Source organism: Gigantopelta aegis, chromosome 6 (genome assembly GCF_016097555.1).
Source record: "Gigantopelta aegis isolate Gae_Host chromosome 6, Gae_host_genome, whole genome shotgun sequence".
NCBI lineage: Eukaryota > Metazoa > Mollusca > Gastropoda > Neomphalida > Peltospiridae > Gigantopelta > Gigantopelta aegis.
In genome coordinates, this window is record NC_054704.1 from 37310315 (window position 1) to 37324344 (window position 14030).

Genomic DNA, 14030 nt, shown 5'->3' on the forward strand with positions numbered 1-14030 from the left:
ACTGTATACAGCACATTCCCCAATTCATATTTCCTGCCATTTTGCACACGGCACTCACCGGAAATAATAATAGAACAACAGGAAATAGATAATTGAGAGTATGGCAGCTTTAGTGTTTAATTTTTCAAGGAAAATACCTGGGAATTTTTAGTTTAAAAAGTGTTTTTTGGCGAGTTTTTTCTCTTTACAACAATGGCAGAACATCGCAGTCAGGAATCGATAGCTAATAATATATTTTACCAACAGTGAAAATCACAGAATATTGGGATATGAATTGTAGTTGGTTTTCAAAAAAAACTTCTGGTCAGAAAAACAGTTATTGGGAATAATGGACATAAATACTGGACATCTGGCCACAAATGCCAGTAAAGGAGCACAACTTTTTTTCTTTTTTTAACTTAATTTTAATCAACATTAAATGATCTAAAATATAAAAAAATAAGAAAATCCCACAAAAATAATACGATTCATATATATACATTATTTGAGGTATTTATAAAAACAAAATTAAGTGAAAATATGTGAGTAAAACATAAATTTGTACCCCCTCATCATAGTTTTTGATGAACATTAATCCAGTAGTCAGAAAGTTAAATCATTATTTATTAATATAAACATAACAGCATCATGTGATGGCAGCTGACCTGGATCGGGCTCAGTGTTGACTGTTCAAAACATGCATTGTCAACTTAATTATTCGGGTTGGAAATGTATAGATGGCTGCTTATTTCTGTTTGAAAGTAGTTATCTTGGTCATGTAGCCTTAATAACCAAATATTTTACTGTCTTGTAGACGTATCTATATTGAGTAATCTGTACATTCATTATGTATGCATCCATTCTATATTATTTTTACAATCAATAATTTGTTGAGTTTTTTACATGGAAATTATTCCTGAAGGAAAGAAAAAAGCTTCAACATCAAGTTCTAATGATGATGACGATGACGATGATGACGATGAAGATGAAGATGAGAATTCAAGCAATGGTGGTGAAAAAAATGACAAGATAATGGTAAGTCCAGCTTTAGTGTTTAAGATATAATAGAGTAAACAACAAAATTGAAGAAAGAAAAAAAAACATGCTGTTTTGTGTGCTTATAATTTAAAAATTCTCACACAAAAGAAAAATTTAACTTCAAGAAATATTCCACTTGTATGCTGCCTATTGTTATTAATCCATCTAAAGTGATACATCATTTATGGATCACTGCACCACATATTGTGAATTCCATAAACATATGCATGTATGACTTAACAAATACTTTGTAATAAAGAGAGTCAATCTTATAAATGAACACTGATATAAAATGTAATTTTAAGTTAACATTTGACACCAAAAATAGTGTTACTCAAGCTTATGTACTTAAAGTAGTTACGGATAAGTTTAGACAAATTTCAAAAACACAATTTTCAACATCTTTGTACTTACAGTACATGCATAGATACTACCTAACATATTTTTGGTTCATTTGCAGCTCCATGATTGATTGATTGAATATTATGGATTTCTATCGCATGAGGTTGTCAAAAATTATTTCATGACTTGCAGCTGTGATCTCTATGATTTTCACTTTGTACTTTTAAACGGGTATCCATACAATTTGACCGGCCTCGGTGGCGTCGTGGCATGCCATCGGTCTACAGGCTGGTAGGTACTGGGTTCAGATCCCAGTCGAGGCATGGAATTTTTAATCCAGATACCGACTCCAAACCCTGAGTGAATGCTCCGCAAGGCTCAATGGGTAGGTGTAAACCACTTGCACCGACCAGTGATCCATAACAGGTTCAACAAAGGCCATGGTTTGTGCTATCCTGCCTGTGGGAAGCGCAAATAAAAGATCCCTTGCTGCCTGTTGTAAAAGAGTAGCCTATGTGGCGACAGCGGGTTTCCTCTAAAAAAATCTGTGTGGTCCTTAACCATATGTCTGATGCCATATAACCGTAAATAAAATGTGTTGAGTGCGTCGTTAAATAAAACACATCTTTCTTTCCATACAATTTGTCACATTTTATTCATTAAAAACACACTACCAAAATTTCATGTTTATGACTATTTAGTGTAGTTATTTCAGCATTTTGTATCCAGGCCAGTCTATTTGGAAATGGGCAATTGGACCACCCCACTCTCCACCCACAAAATATGAAACATGCCCTCTTTAATATACTGTAAAATGCCACTTTTCATGAAGGTGGAGAAGCCCTTCTTTGCAGTCCTCTTTATTAAATGTTTACTGCTATCACATTTTATCCCTGACATTTCATTAGAAAGATTCATACCTATGGAAACTAGGATTTCCCCAAAAACAAAGTATAGTTGGCAGATCATGACAAGGAGGATGCACAGTAACTTTTACTTGTAAATAGATCAGTTTTGATAGGTTACGGATATTCTAATACATAATAATACTAATAATAAATTAATGATATATTTTAAGGAACCCATGGATGAGAATGGTGAAGCAGATGATGATGAAAATGAACTTGCTAAGAAAGCGATTCTTGATGACGTGCAAGAGAATTCTGGTGAGAATGGTGATGTAAATTCAAGTGATACAGGTTAGTAATTCTGCTGAAACAATACAAACAACCTTAGTTTTAATTAACGATATGTTGAATGTTGAGACAAAGATAAATGTCATTTGTTACTGCGTGAAATAAAATTTAAATAAGAGAGATGAATTTGGAAACTTACACCAAAAACGTCTGGTACATTGAATGCAATTAATGCATCTGCGATCATTCATCATGAAAACTGGTAGATATTCACACACACACACACACACACACACACACATACATGCTAAATTCAAGTGATATGTATACAGATTAAATGGGAACTTAAAATATTTTTTCCTTTTAGGTCGCTATTTAATAAAGACACTAATCTAGTGGGGGAAATGGCACCTTGTTTTTTATACCCAACCATTTACTCATGTCACACGGTTGTCAGCAGTTGTTTAATCCTAGATTAGTGCCCAATACTGATATTGGATCATTTCATTTTATAAACTAGGTTTGCTTGAGCATAATACTTTACTCATTTATTTATAATTTGTTTTCTTTTAAGGATGTCATTCTTTTACCAACAAAATGTTTAAGTGTATATATGTTTTTAATAGATTAGTTTCAGTTAAAAAACATTTGAATTTATACATTTGCTGACTTTAAAAAAAAAAAAAAAATTCTTGGTTGTAGATGCCAGCACAAAAGCTAGTACAAAGAAAGCTGGCAACAAAAAGGAAGCCAAAAACAGCGATGCAAAGAAGGATGAGGAGTCTGATGACTCTGATGATGTTGTTCCAGCTAAAAAAAGAGCCATACAGACGAAGTTGTTGAATGCCAAACTATCAGAAAGTGACTCTGATATTGAGAAGAAAAAAGCTACACAAAAACTTGACAAAGCTAAAGTTGACAGTCTTTCATCAGACAGTGACTTCCAGTCATCCAAAAAGAGGTAAATAATTTTAACTAGTGGGAGTGACAATACATCAAACTAGCCTCGATAGCAACACATCATTAGTTAATTCAACTATCAATAACTATTGCAATTGTTTGTTCAACTATTGATATTATGCATAGAAAAATGTAGTCTACGACCAACACATGATTTCACTGCGTAGTGACATTATTACAAATAATTAACCGGCGTCGTGGCAGGCCATCGGTCTACAGGCTGGTAGGTACTGGGTTCGGATCCCAGTCGAGGCATGGGGTTTTTAATCCAGATACCGACTCCAAACCCTGAGTGAGTGCTCCGCAAGGCTCAATGGGTAGGTGTAAACCACTTGCACCGACCAGTGATCCATAACTGGTTCAACAAAGGCCATGGTTTGTGCTATCCTGCCTGTGGGAAGTGCAAATAAAAGATCCCTTGCTGCCTGTCGTAAAAGAGTAGCCTATGTGGCGACAGCGGGTTTCCTCTCAAAATCTGTGTGGTCCTTAACCATATGTCTGACGCCATATAACCGTAAATAAAATGTGTTGAGTGCGTCGTTAAATAAAACATTTCTTTCTTTCTTTATTACAAATAACTAAGTACAAACACAGGCATACATACAAACACAGACATACGTACATACGCACACCCACAAACTCACACTTGCTACATATTGCAGACTGAGGTAAATAGTTTTGTGAAATATCTATTGATATTACTGTTAACAAGCGATTTAAGAATTCACAATACTACTGCAATAGTAAAACTGACTGTAATAGTCAACCCCTATGTTAACACTCCTCTCATCTGATTTTAAATGATTTTTAGAAAGATGGTGAGGTGACTTGAGTAGTTAATAGATTTATTAACTAAAGTTATCTCTTGATAAGCAGTGTTTGGCTATAGCAGTGGAAGTTGTCTCCTTGCTTCAGTCATTTCCATTCATTAACCTTTAGACTACACATTGAGTGGGTACAAGTTTATAATTTTTACTGACATATATTCACTTAAATGTTTTATAAATACATGAAATAAAGTTCATATATGAATCGGTAAGTATTATTTTCATGGGTTTTTGTAATTTTTATGATTTTTTAGATCAGTTAATGGTGATTAAAATTAGGCAAACAAATCCTAAAAGTCGCATTTACTTTGGGCATTTGTGGCCAGCTGTCCAGTATTTATGTCCATTATTCCCGATAATGGTGGTTTTCTGACCCAAATAAAAAAAATAAAAAAACCTGAATTACAATTCATATTGCAATATTTGGTGATTTTCGTTGTTGGTAAAATTATCAAATTAACTGTCACAATCAGCTATCGATCCCTGAAAATTACCGCGACGTGCCACCATTATTGTCAAGTGAAAATACTTTCTGAAAACCACTTTTTGAACTAAAAATTTCAAGGTATTTTCAATTGAAAAAAATCAAAATAAAAGCCACCATTTTGAGAAGAAATCTTTTTTTCTTTTATTATATTTCCATTTCCGGTGAGTGCCGTGTGCCAAACAGTGGGAAATATGTATTGGGGAAAGCACTGTATGCCGTATACAGTATGTCGACTGACTTGACATCGGACAGGCGAGATATAGTCAGAAGGTTAAGAAGTGTTTTCCACTTGATGCTAGCTTCTTTTTCATACTCTGTTTAAACTTCTGTCTGCTGGATTATTTTTTGACAGCTGTCCATTCGTCAAACTGACTGCTATGTTTCCTGCCATTGCTGTCAAACAGAAATACCACAAAAAGTAAATTAGCTAATATTTTCAGTAGTTTGTATTATAACAGTATTGTATTATTAGTTGATGGACCAGTAGAAATTCAGGCAGACTAGTAAACTTGATCGGTACAGAACCTTGCAGACTAGAGAGAGATTTTCCATTTCTGCGTTATTTTTAATTTTAATAAATTTTTAGCAAAAAGAGAAAACATTCCAGCAGTAGTAGTTCGGAGGAAGACAGTGACAGTGACGAAGACAGTGAATCAAAGAGTGAAGAAGAGAACAGTGATGACTCCAGTTCCAAAAAAAAGAAGAAGAAGAAGCGCAAAGGTTCCAAGAAAGGAAAGCGTGGGGAAAAGGGCAAAGGAGGTAAAGGCAAGAAGAAACTGAAACGAATCAAAGTTCCGAAAGACTCGTCTGATGAAGATGGTGGATCAGACAGTGATCAGTCAGGATCAGTATGTTTTATATTTTCTTCAATTGTAAAAACATTTCTAATGCACAGAATCCAGATTTTGTATAATCTAAAATAATACATTTTGTTTTCACACAAGTCTTAAAAGTTTTTTTAATGCAATTCATTATAGATTTTGTACTAGAATAAAGAGAACTTTTGTTTTTGAAAATTATCCATGAAAGTGACTAAATTAGTTATAGCAATACTCAGAACAATTGTGTAAAGTGGTTTTTATCGTTTCTATACATGTACGTGCATATGTGTGTCGAAAATAAAGGCTTTAAGAGAGAAAAAATAGCTCGGGTAATAAAAGAATAACAAACTCCGCTAAAGCTTTTGACAACTGAAAATTTCTTCACTCGGGACATAAATTTGATAGTAACTTGTTTATTATCCTCTATATATGTATTGTTTAGCATATATCACCATCATATGTCATGACTGCAGATTGTCGGCCCCAATCGAGCCTGACTAGCAATTTTTTCTTTTTCTTTTCTTTCTGTGAAACGGCTGTTAATATAGCGTGTTTCCTTTGATAATCACGAGTCAGAATTAACAAATGTTTGACATCCAATAGCCGATGATTAATTAATCAGTGTGCTCTAGTGATGTTGTTAAACAAAAAACAAACATTTATACTTGCAGTTTGATCACATATTAAACATTTGGGATATATTTATGAATCACCAATTGTTAACTAGCTTTATGCTGTCTGTACATAAGTTTGTGGGCTGCAAACAATTTTTTTTTTTTTTTTAATTGTGAAGATCCTGGTCTTTCTAAATCAAATGATTGTCTTTTCATTTTTTGTTGATGATTATAATCAGGGCTTCTAGATTATGGTATCCCCACTCCCGTGGCTAGTGATATTCAATGTTGGGCTAGTAAATAACTACTATTACCATGCCCAAAAACTAGTGAATTTTTTGTTGTTAAATGCTGCATTTAAGTCTATTTTTTTTATATGAATATCCTGTTTTTTAATGTGAATATCCTGGCCCCATCTTTACCTCCCCAATCTTAGTGTTTTTAAGCTCTATCTCCCTCTTTAGGTGACATATCTGATTATTACTATTAGTAAAATTGTATGTACTTTAAAGTAAAGTAGGGCTAGTTGATTTTTAATCATGGCTAGTAAAAAAAAAAAAAAATTACTGATCCCATGGCTAGTTGTTTTTATAAAAATTCTAGAAGCCCTGTTACAATGTAATTTTGTAAAATCGAAGTGGATTTCACCCGTATACTTGTATTGCCCCCTAGCAAGATTCCTGCCTTCATTACAAGTATTTTCCCTTTATAATTTAATACCTAAAACCTAAAATAGCTGGTACTACATGGTGTGTTCTTAAGACATGTTCAGCTTTAGTTTTGCTCAGATCAAACTTTTTAATTATGTTTTGCAGGAAGATGGGGACGAAAAGTCGCCCAAAAAAGGTAACAGAAAAGAAATCAGGAAAATAAAGTCTGACAAAAAATTGCAAGATGAGACGAAAAAAGCAGTTAAAGCAGAAGAATCAAGACGAAAACGAGTGAAAGAAAAACAGGAAAAGGTATTTTGTTGTGTTCAGTGGGTATTTATACAGTAAATCCACATCAGCAGACCCTAATGTAGAATATAAAGCAGAAATGATTTCTCCATTCCCAGAAGTAAGGGGAGAAGTTTGATAATAATAGACGAAGTGAATCTTTATCTGTACATTTCGTAATGTGTTGCCATGTTCCGCATTCATTTGGGAAAATTCAGAATTGTACACGCTATTCTAATCATAATAGTTCTATATAGAATAGTATTTCTGGTAATAAATTTTAAACAAAACAATTGTTTGTTTTATTAAAAACGTGATATTATTAAGTAGTTGATAATGTGTTGTTATATTAAAATGAAAGTAATAATTAGTATATTCTGGCATTACTGAAATGAACGTGGCCAAGGAGTAACAATGCTTGACTGGTGACAGCAAATGGCACATTGTGTCGATGTACATTCTGGCGCCAAAGTTAAAACACAAACCAACATAGTTTATACAGCGACATGGTGCCAAGTGAGCTATGACACTAAAAAAAGTTGGGGTCTTGATGTCTGTTGTGTGATTTTGTTTTTGAAATTGGATTATGTCCAAAATATTATGGCGACTTGCGCCAAATTTTGGTGAATAAAACTTTAATTTTGCTAGCAAGATTAAGGCCTGATCCGAAATTGAAATTGATAATATTCTTTGAAAATGTAAGAATAAAGATGACAGAAAGTTAATATTAAGAAAATATTACTTAAAACTAAAAATATGTTTGGTTTAATGAAAAGATTTTTGAAGAATAGGAGTGTTAAAAAATTGTTAGTGATTCTTTTATTAATATATTTTATATAAAAAAAAAATAGATTCCTATTAGTTATTTGAAAATTATTTATTTTTGTTTGCTGTATGTAGTTTTTTCAGTGTTTGAACAAAATATATTTTGCAGTTCAACAATATAGTCCAGATAACTGATGACAATTCCCCTACTAAATGTCCCATGACGACACAGCTCATTCTTGAGAGAGATAAGGAAAGTGAAGAGCCAATCATTGAAGTCAACAAGAAATTGGTGCGCAAGTTGAAACCTCATCAAGTAGAGGGTATGTGATTGTTGAGCATTATTGTGTTTTTGTGTGCAAATATTACTATTTAGCATGAGAAATATTGGTTATTGGTTATACTCGTTCTGTTGGGGGTGAGGAGTGGGCATCTTTATTTGTTCTTTATTTAAAAATTCCCAACATTTTGATGCTAGTTATGCACAAAATATTTTTTTAATTCTATGATATTTTGGTAGATGTATAAAAAGTAAAATTATATGGTTGTTTTGTTATTTGCATTTTATTTTTCAGCTGTGCAGTTCATGTATGACTGTTGCTGTGAGTCTGTCAAGAGGCTGAAGAAACAGCCAGGATCAGGCTGCATTCTGGCACATTGTATGGGTCTTGGTAAAACTTTATCAGTAAGTTAGCTGCCAATTGATTCCTAAAAATTGCTTCTTCTTTTTGTGTTGTCTTGTTTAACTCTTGCATTTTATCCTGTATTTTCTATTGACCTTTTTGATACTTTATACAGATGTATGAAAATTTGCTTGCAATCCAACCCATACAAATGCCTACAGGAAATTTACAATGCTGTGGAGGTTTTAATTCTCCATGGCACGTTTTTGGCTTGGACTACATTCAGGGTTTTTTCATTGGCATGGGGTTTTTTTTGTTGCCATCGTCATTTTCTTAATTGCTGCTGTTGTATGTGAATGTCTTTTGTGACTTCGGGGGGTGGGGCATTAAGTGTACTCTACTAGCTGAGTCTAGATCTTGTATATTAATTTTATTTTTGTTTTTCATGTTAAAAAAGGTTACAAAATTATATGTGTTCAACATTTTGACGACATTTGTTATTGCAGGTTGTCAGCTTTGTTCACACAATGATAAAGCATTACGATCTTACGAACATTGGAACGTGTTTAGTAGTGTGTCCTCTCAACACGGTTCTCAACTGGGTTCACGAGTGGGATATGTGGCTGGATGAGAAAGACAAACTAGAGGTATGATTTCAGAACCCTTTGGCTTCATTCCTATATGTTGTGTGTGTTAATTTCAAGGTCTTTGGAAGACAACTGTTAACTTTATCAAAGTGTCGAAAAACGCACTCTGGGGCCATCACTGATCACATTCCTTTTTTGGGGTGTGGGATTCCTATTTTTTAAGGCCTGGATTCCACTACAGTTGGCATCTCTGCCTATAGTGCAGAATGGTATCTACTTGCAAAATTTTAAATTCTAATTTCTGTATTATTATTTTTTATCTCGTACATACAAAATCAACAATACAGACAGATCAACAAAAGAATAAGCAAATTTAGTTTAGTAGGACAAACTGATCAAGAAATCATAATGCAACATATAGGGACTGGGGTAGGGTGGTGGGATTTGTTCTATTTTAGGCTACTGCACTGGTTATTAGGTTATTGGATTATTAGGGGGTGTATATTTAGTGTGGTTTTGCTTTCAGATTTATGAAATGGCTGGTGTCAAAGGTAACAATGAGCGTATGCACTACCTTGAAGACTGGCACAAAAATGGAGGTATCATGATAGTGGGGTATGAAATGTACCGATCTTTGTCCACTGGTTGTCGAGTGAAGGGCAAGAAAATGAAGAAAGTATTTGCTGAAACACTTGTGGATCCTGGTAAATATATCTACCTTTTTATATGCCACTCTTTAATGAGTCGCATTATGGTTGTCAGTCTATATGTCCTGTTAACTTTTCTTGGATACTGGTGTCGACCTGTCACAATACACTAAAATACTTTGATAGTGGTCACAGAAAGTGTGTAATATTAATTGGTAAATTTAGGATAGTATTATAATCATAGACACATGTATTTTGTCTAGTGGGTAATGATATACTGTAGATCCTGAAATTAATGTGAGTAACTGTAGGCAGACTGAAATGCAGTTAATGTGAGTGACCTGCATATGAAATATTACTTTCCTAATAACACGTGTCTATGTACTTTATGGTTAAATGCAAGTTACAGGCATCTTCAAGGAGATCAACTCACTAACATGTCAGTGTACACATCAGTTAACCTGTTTGGTCCCTAGTGTTTTTCGTGAGATCACCTCAAAGCATATTTTTGTAGCAATCATTTATGTAATGTGTACAGTTACCTAAATCTGGCTAAACATTACAATCATTACAACTGAACCTTCCTAAGATATGCCGAGAAAGTGGCAGCGAACTTGGAACAGTAAAACAAAGAAATGGTTGACCTCATGATTAAGAGTGCTAAAACCCATTCAAGCGCGATGAATCGTGTCTGCTTTTGTCGTACTATTGGACAGTTAGTCTGTCTTGCCTATGATGAATTGTACTCCAGTTGTTTTATAAATGTATTTGAATTTTAATCTTTGTTTTAATAGCGTATTTTAAAAGCCCGTCTTGTCACTGTAAAATATTGTTGTATGGGCCTCGTATGCCGTTGTGTAACAACCTGAGCAGTTTTATGACATTGTGTGTGTGCGTGAGTGCAGTGGGTTTTTTCCCCCAATATGTAACATATCATCTGCAAAACTTAGCAATACATGTCCAAGGGAGGTAATTACATTACTTTAGGTACACCAGTTGGTTAAGATCTTTTTAGTAAGAGATACTTGGAAAAATCTAAAACTGGGCCTTGAAAAGTCTTGAATTTTGTCTCCAAAGGCTTGTTTATTAAATCAACTCTTAACTTACCTCAAAAATTAAATCGGAGTATGTTTAACTCCATTCTACCAGGACTAAAATGTGTTAGAACTGTCTAAAAACGCATTGTGATTAGGATTGAACAGACTATTGGTATAGGACAAAAATGTCAACCATATCATTAATTGGGCTGCTGTACTGTACACAATATGTTTTATTAAAATGCAATTAGTGTGCTAACTTTCATTCTTTTCTTCTCTTGTCAGTTGTATCTGATAACCGTTTGAGTTTGATGTTACATATGTCATTCAGCTTACCAGTGTCAGATGTTGGGTTTTCTTAAACAGTCATGTTTCTTTGTGAACACCGATTAATTTTTTGACATGAGTAAAGAGGTTTAGTTAAATCAGGTGGTTATTGTAAATTTTAACAACTAATTTGAGTTATATGGTCAGTCAGAATAGAAACATGTATTTTCCAGTGATGGTAGAATAATACTTTACTAGGGAACTGAATGTTACAAATAATACAAACAACTAGGTTGACATAAATATTTGTTACTTTGTTTGAAGTTGTTAAGTATTCATTTTTGTATTTAATTCTTTTGTCAGGACCAGATATGGTTGTATGTGATGAGGGACATATTTTAAAGAACGATCAATCATCGATATCAAAGGCTATGAATATGATGAAAACTAGACGAAGAATTGTGCTCACTGGCACACCACTGCAGAACAATCTTGTTGAATGTGAGTAAACTAAGAACCTTTTTTTAAAAATCATTGTTCTGCATCCCACATATTCTGGCTTAGTGTCTGTCTGTCTCCCATATATCAACATATCGTGATATGAGGTTCCTATATCACAGTAAGTATCATAATATATTATTTATACAACCATCAACCAATTCTCTCTCTCTCTCTCTCTCTCTCTCTCTCTCTCTCTCTCTCTCTCTCTCTCTCTCTCTCTCTCTCTCTCTCAGCATTTTTATTAACTTTCAGACTACTGAATTAATTTTTGACAAAAACGATGTTGAGTGGGTACAAGTTTATAATTTTTACTCACATATATTCACTTAAATAATTTATAAATGCATAAAATAAAGTTCATATTTGAATAGGTAAGTATTATTTTCGTGGGTTCTTATAATTTTTATGATATTTTAGATCGGTTAATCAGTGTTCTCACTGCTCCATTTAAGCGGGGCGGCCCGCCCCACTATTGCATTTTGCCGCCCTCCTTTCATGTTCTCCACCCTCCTTTATTTTTCTGCGCCCCTCCATAATTTATAGCACCTATCTCCGCCATTTCCAAATGCACGCTATTTTCCACACAAAAAAAACCAACAATCAGTCTGCACACTGGACATCAAAGGAAACATGCTGTGTAAAACTTGAACAGTAAAACAAAGAAATGGTTGACCTCATGATTAAGAGTGCTAAAACCCATTCAAGGGCGATGAATCGTGTCTGCTTTTGTCGTACTATTGGACAGTTAGTCTGTCTTGCCTATGATGAATTGTACTCCAATTGTTTTATAAATGTATTTGAATTTTAATCTTTGTTTTAATAGTGTATTTTAAAAGCCTGTCTTGTCACTATAAAATATTGTACAAAAGAGCAATTGACGAAACATTTACGACAGTTACCGTATCATAATTTAACAGTATTTTTAACAACCTATTTTGTCCCATACCTGTATCCATTTACATGTTTAATACACACAATAAAAGTTATATTTTATTTGAGCAATGAAAACATTTAAAAAATTTTTTTACGGATTCGGCAATCTCTGATTGAAAACCCCTCCACTTATTGGGCGCCAAATTTGTCACGTGATCAGAACGGTCATTCTGTCTTGTTTCCACTGACTATCGGCTGATATTTTGTCCTCAATTGCAGATATAATTGGTTGTAACTGATGATTTTTACTTTCTGTTATTTCTGTCATTCTGTTTATTAAACAGTTCTTTTTAAAATATTGTAAACTTTTTATTTTGGGGGGATAATCACTGCTTGTAAAAACGACGGAAGTGGTAGTGTTTATCATTAAAATCATTTATCTTGGGTGCCAAATAATATATCCAAAAACGAAACTACTTTTTATCAGCTGGCGATAATATTTTATCACAGCGATCGATTCATTTGATGAAGATGGAAATAAAAAATGTATCCGACATTAGGGGATAACTTTACAAACACCTTTATTGTTTTTTGTATATCTTGAAAGGGTTGAAGGGTGTGGTGCCGCTCGACTGCCTTCCTTTAATTTTTACTCATCGAGAACACTTAAAGAGTTAAAGTTCACTAAAATTAGGCAAAAAAAAAAGTTGTGTTTACGTACCAGCATTTGTGGCCAGCTGTCCAGTATTTATGTCTATTATTCCCGATAACAGTGGTTTTGTGACCTGAATTTTTTTTTTAATGCACTACGATTCATATCCCAATCTTTGGTGATTTTCGTTGTTGGTAAAACAATCAACTTAGCTGTCACAATCAGCTATCGATCTCTGAAAGTGAACGCGACATGCCGCCATTGTTAAAAATACTTGCCGAAAACAAGCTATTTTGAATCGAAAAAAAATCAGCTAAAGATACAGGAAGCTGAGTTGTCTTTTGTTCTTGTTATACAAATTTTTACGGTGAGTGTCGTGTACAAAACGGTGGGAAATATGAATTGGGGAATGTCGACTGGCTATTCTATACACCAGTTAACATGCTGACTGGTTAAAGTTGAACACTAATTCATTTAAACTAATTGAGCTTTACACACCACACCACACCACACCACACCACTCAACTACTTGTTTTGCTTTTGTATTAGCCAGCTGAATGTTGCATCTTTTCTCTTTGTTTCTTTCTTCTTCTTTTTTTTTTTGAAAGATCAATTTCTGATATTAAGATGATTATTGTATTTTATTGATAAAATTTCAGATCATTGTATGGTAAGCTTTGTGAAGCCGAACTTGCTTGGTACCAGAAAAGAGTTTCTTAACCGATTCGTCAACCCAATTGTGAACGGTCAGTGTTCCGACTCGACACCTCACGATGTCAAAATCATGAAGAGAAGAGCACACATCATCCACGAAATGTTAGCTGGTTGTGTACAGGTACATATCATGTGTATTGTTACCTAATTGGTATCAAAACAATACTGCAGTTCATATGCAGTTAGAATGTGCCTGTAAAACCTAAAAGCTGCCTAAAGGGA

At 33.9% G+C, this 14030-nt stretch overlaps 1 protein-coding gene across 1 annotated transcript in view; it reads left to right on the plus strand.

The window, feature by feature from the left end:
• Positions 1-14030, plus strand: part of LOC121375399 (transcriptional regulator ATRX-like) — a 71284-nt gene that overhangs the window by 26705 nt on the left and 30549 nt on the right. The window contains exons 10-20 of the mRNA XM_041502829.1: positions 902-1014; positions 2438-2558; positions 3198-3456; positions 5356-5617; positions 7020-7166; positions 8077-8230; positions 8483-8592; positions 9037-9177; positions 9644-9821; positions 11432-11569; positions 13754-13929. Coding sequence (XP_041358763.1) covers positions 902-1014; positions 2438-2558; positions 3198-3456; positions 5356-5617; positions 7020-7166; positions 8077-8230; positions 8483-8592; positions 9037-9177; positions 9644-9821; positions 11432-11569; positions 13754-13929 — 1799 coding nt within the window. The remainder of the gene's footprint in view (positions 1-901; positions 1015-2437; positions 2559-3197; positions 3457-5355; positions 5618-7019; positions 7167-8076; positions 8231-8482; positions 8593-9036; positions 9178-9643; positions 9822-11431; positions 11570-13753; positions 13930-14030) is intronic.